At 31.0% G+C, this 1,850-nt stretch overlaps 1 protein-coding gene across 1 annotated transcript in view; it reads left to right on the plus strand.

The window, feature by feature from the left end:
• Positions 1-1,238: 1,238 nt before the first annotated feature.
• Positions 1,239-1,850, plus strand: part of LOTGIDRAFT_176122 (hypothetical protein) — a gene marked incomplete at both ends in the record, with an annotated part of 7,613 nt that continues 7,001 nt past the window's right edge. The window contains one exon of the mRNA XM_009066562.1: positions 1,239-1,374. Coding sequence (XP_009064810.1) covers positions 1,239-1,374 — 136 coding nt within the window. The remainder of the gene's footprint in view (positions 1,375-1,850) is intronic.

Genomic DNA, 1,850 nt, shown 5'->3' on the forward strand with positions numbered 1-1,850 from the left:
AAAAATCAAAAGAATCTGTAAAAAATTGTAGTCTGTAGAGTGAGCACGAGCCAAATGTGAATGGACGGACCGACGGGGTGATTACAATATACGCCCATCTTACGTGTGGGCGTATAAAAATCATTAGGTTCTCTTCCCGGATTTCCATGGGCAAAATATTCTGGAGAAAAACATCTTCCAGGTCATAATTACACTGGTCCAGGTACAAGGTTAGATCTGCGTTTAGACCAAAACGATAAACCCAAACCAGGTGAAGAACCAGTCAATAGAGTTGACGCAGCAGCGCTCAAACACGATATACTATACAGAAATAAAGACATAACATCCAGACACGAAGCAGACAAACAAATGATAATCGAACTTGAAAATATTCCAAATCCAACTTTCAAAGAGAGAATTCAAAGAGCATTAATCATTAAACTCTTGAAAGCAAAGATGAAAATGGGTATGGGAATAGCAGATGAAATACACAAAGAATTTAGAAAAAACAAACATTTTTTAAAAGTTAAAGTGTTTGATAAAGATGAAATATGGTCAGCAGATTTAATTCATATGCCAGATGAAAGAGGATATAAATACTGTTTAACCGTTATAGATTTGTACACAAGATATACTTGGGTTATTCCTCTCAAAAACAAAACAGGTTTATCAGTCAAATACGCATTTGAAACAATAATGAAACAATCCAACAGACGACCTCAAAAGTTATGGGTAGATAAAGGAAGTGAATTTTATAATAAAAATATGAAATCACTTGGGTTTGAAATTTACAGTACTCATAACGAAGGTAAAGCTGTAGTAATAGAAAGATTTAACAGGACTCTTAAAAATAAATTATTCAAAAAGTTCACGGAATTGAAATCCCAAAAATGGCTTAAAATATTACCAGAGGTTGTAGATGAATACAATAACAAAATTCATTCATCTATAGGTGTCACACCAACACAACCCACAAATAATCCAAATATTATAAAGTCAATTAACGCACAACTTAACTATGAAAATGAAATAAATAATTTAAATATCAAACCCAAATTTAAAGTCGGAGATCGCGTTCGTATTTTCAAATATAAAAGCAAATTCGAAAAAGGATACGTTGGATTTTGGACAAACGAAATATTTATCGTAAATAAAGTAAACAGCACATCACCTTCAACATATGAATTAATCGATCAAGACAAAGAACAAATCATAGGTAGGTTCTATCAAAACGAACTTCAAAAAACTGACTTTTAAAAATGAATATCTTTCTCGATAAATACGGAACCGACACAACTACAAACTTTCAACTTATGAGATGGGCAAATGAGTTAAATATATCTCCGTTTTATTATTGTATGAGAGATGAAATAAATAATCTCAAATATAAGAAAGGTAAATTTTATGCCATAACAAATATACATGCTTCAGATCAAATAGGAGTTCATCACTCTGCTTTATACAAAGACTCTTTAAATAACTTTTATTTCTTCGATTCTTTTGGATTAGAACCCACTGAAGAGATAGTGAAATTAACTAATAAACCAATCAAATGTTCAATATTTCAATTTCAATTACCGGGTCAAAAGTTTTGTCGGCAACTTTCACTATGGGTTTTATATCAGTTGAGTTTAGGAAAACAGTTTGAAAAAATTATAATAAATTTAACTTAATAAAAATGGCGAACAAGTTTGGATTAGGTTCTTTACCTTTAGATACTAAAAAACGTAACACTACAGCATGGATAAAGAAAGCAAAACCTTACTTTGTAGATCAAATTGGAGATTCCTTACAAGATGATATTGATATGAATAATTTTTCCATAACTAATTTAAAGTTACCAGAAAATGACAATGATGCTGTTCACAAGA

This window comes from Lottia gigantea (genome assembly GCF_000327385.1).
Source record: "Lottia gigantea unplaced genomic scaffold LOTGIsca_779, whole genome shotgun sequence".
NCBI classification, from domain to species: domain Eukaryota; kingdom Metazoa; phylum Mollusca; class Gastropoda; family Lottiidae; genus Lottia; species Lottia gigantea.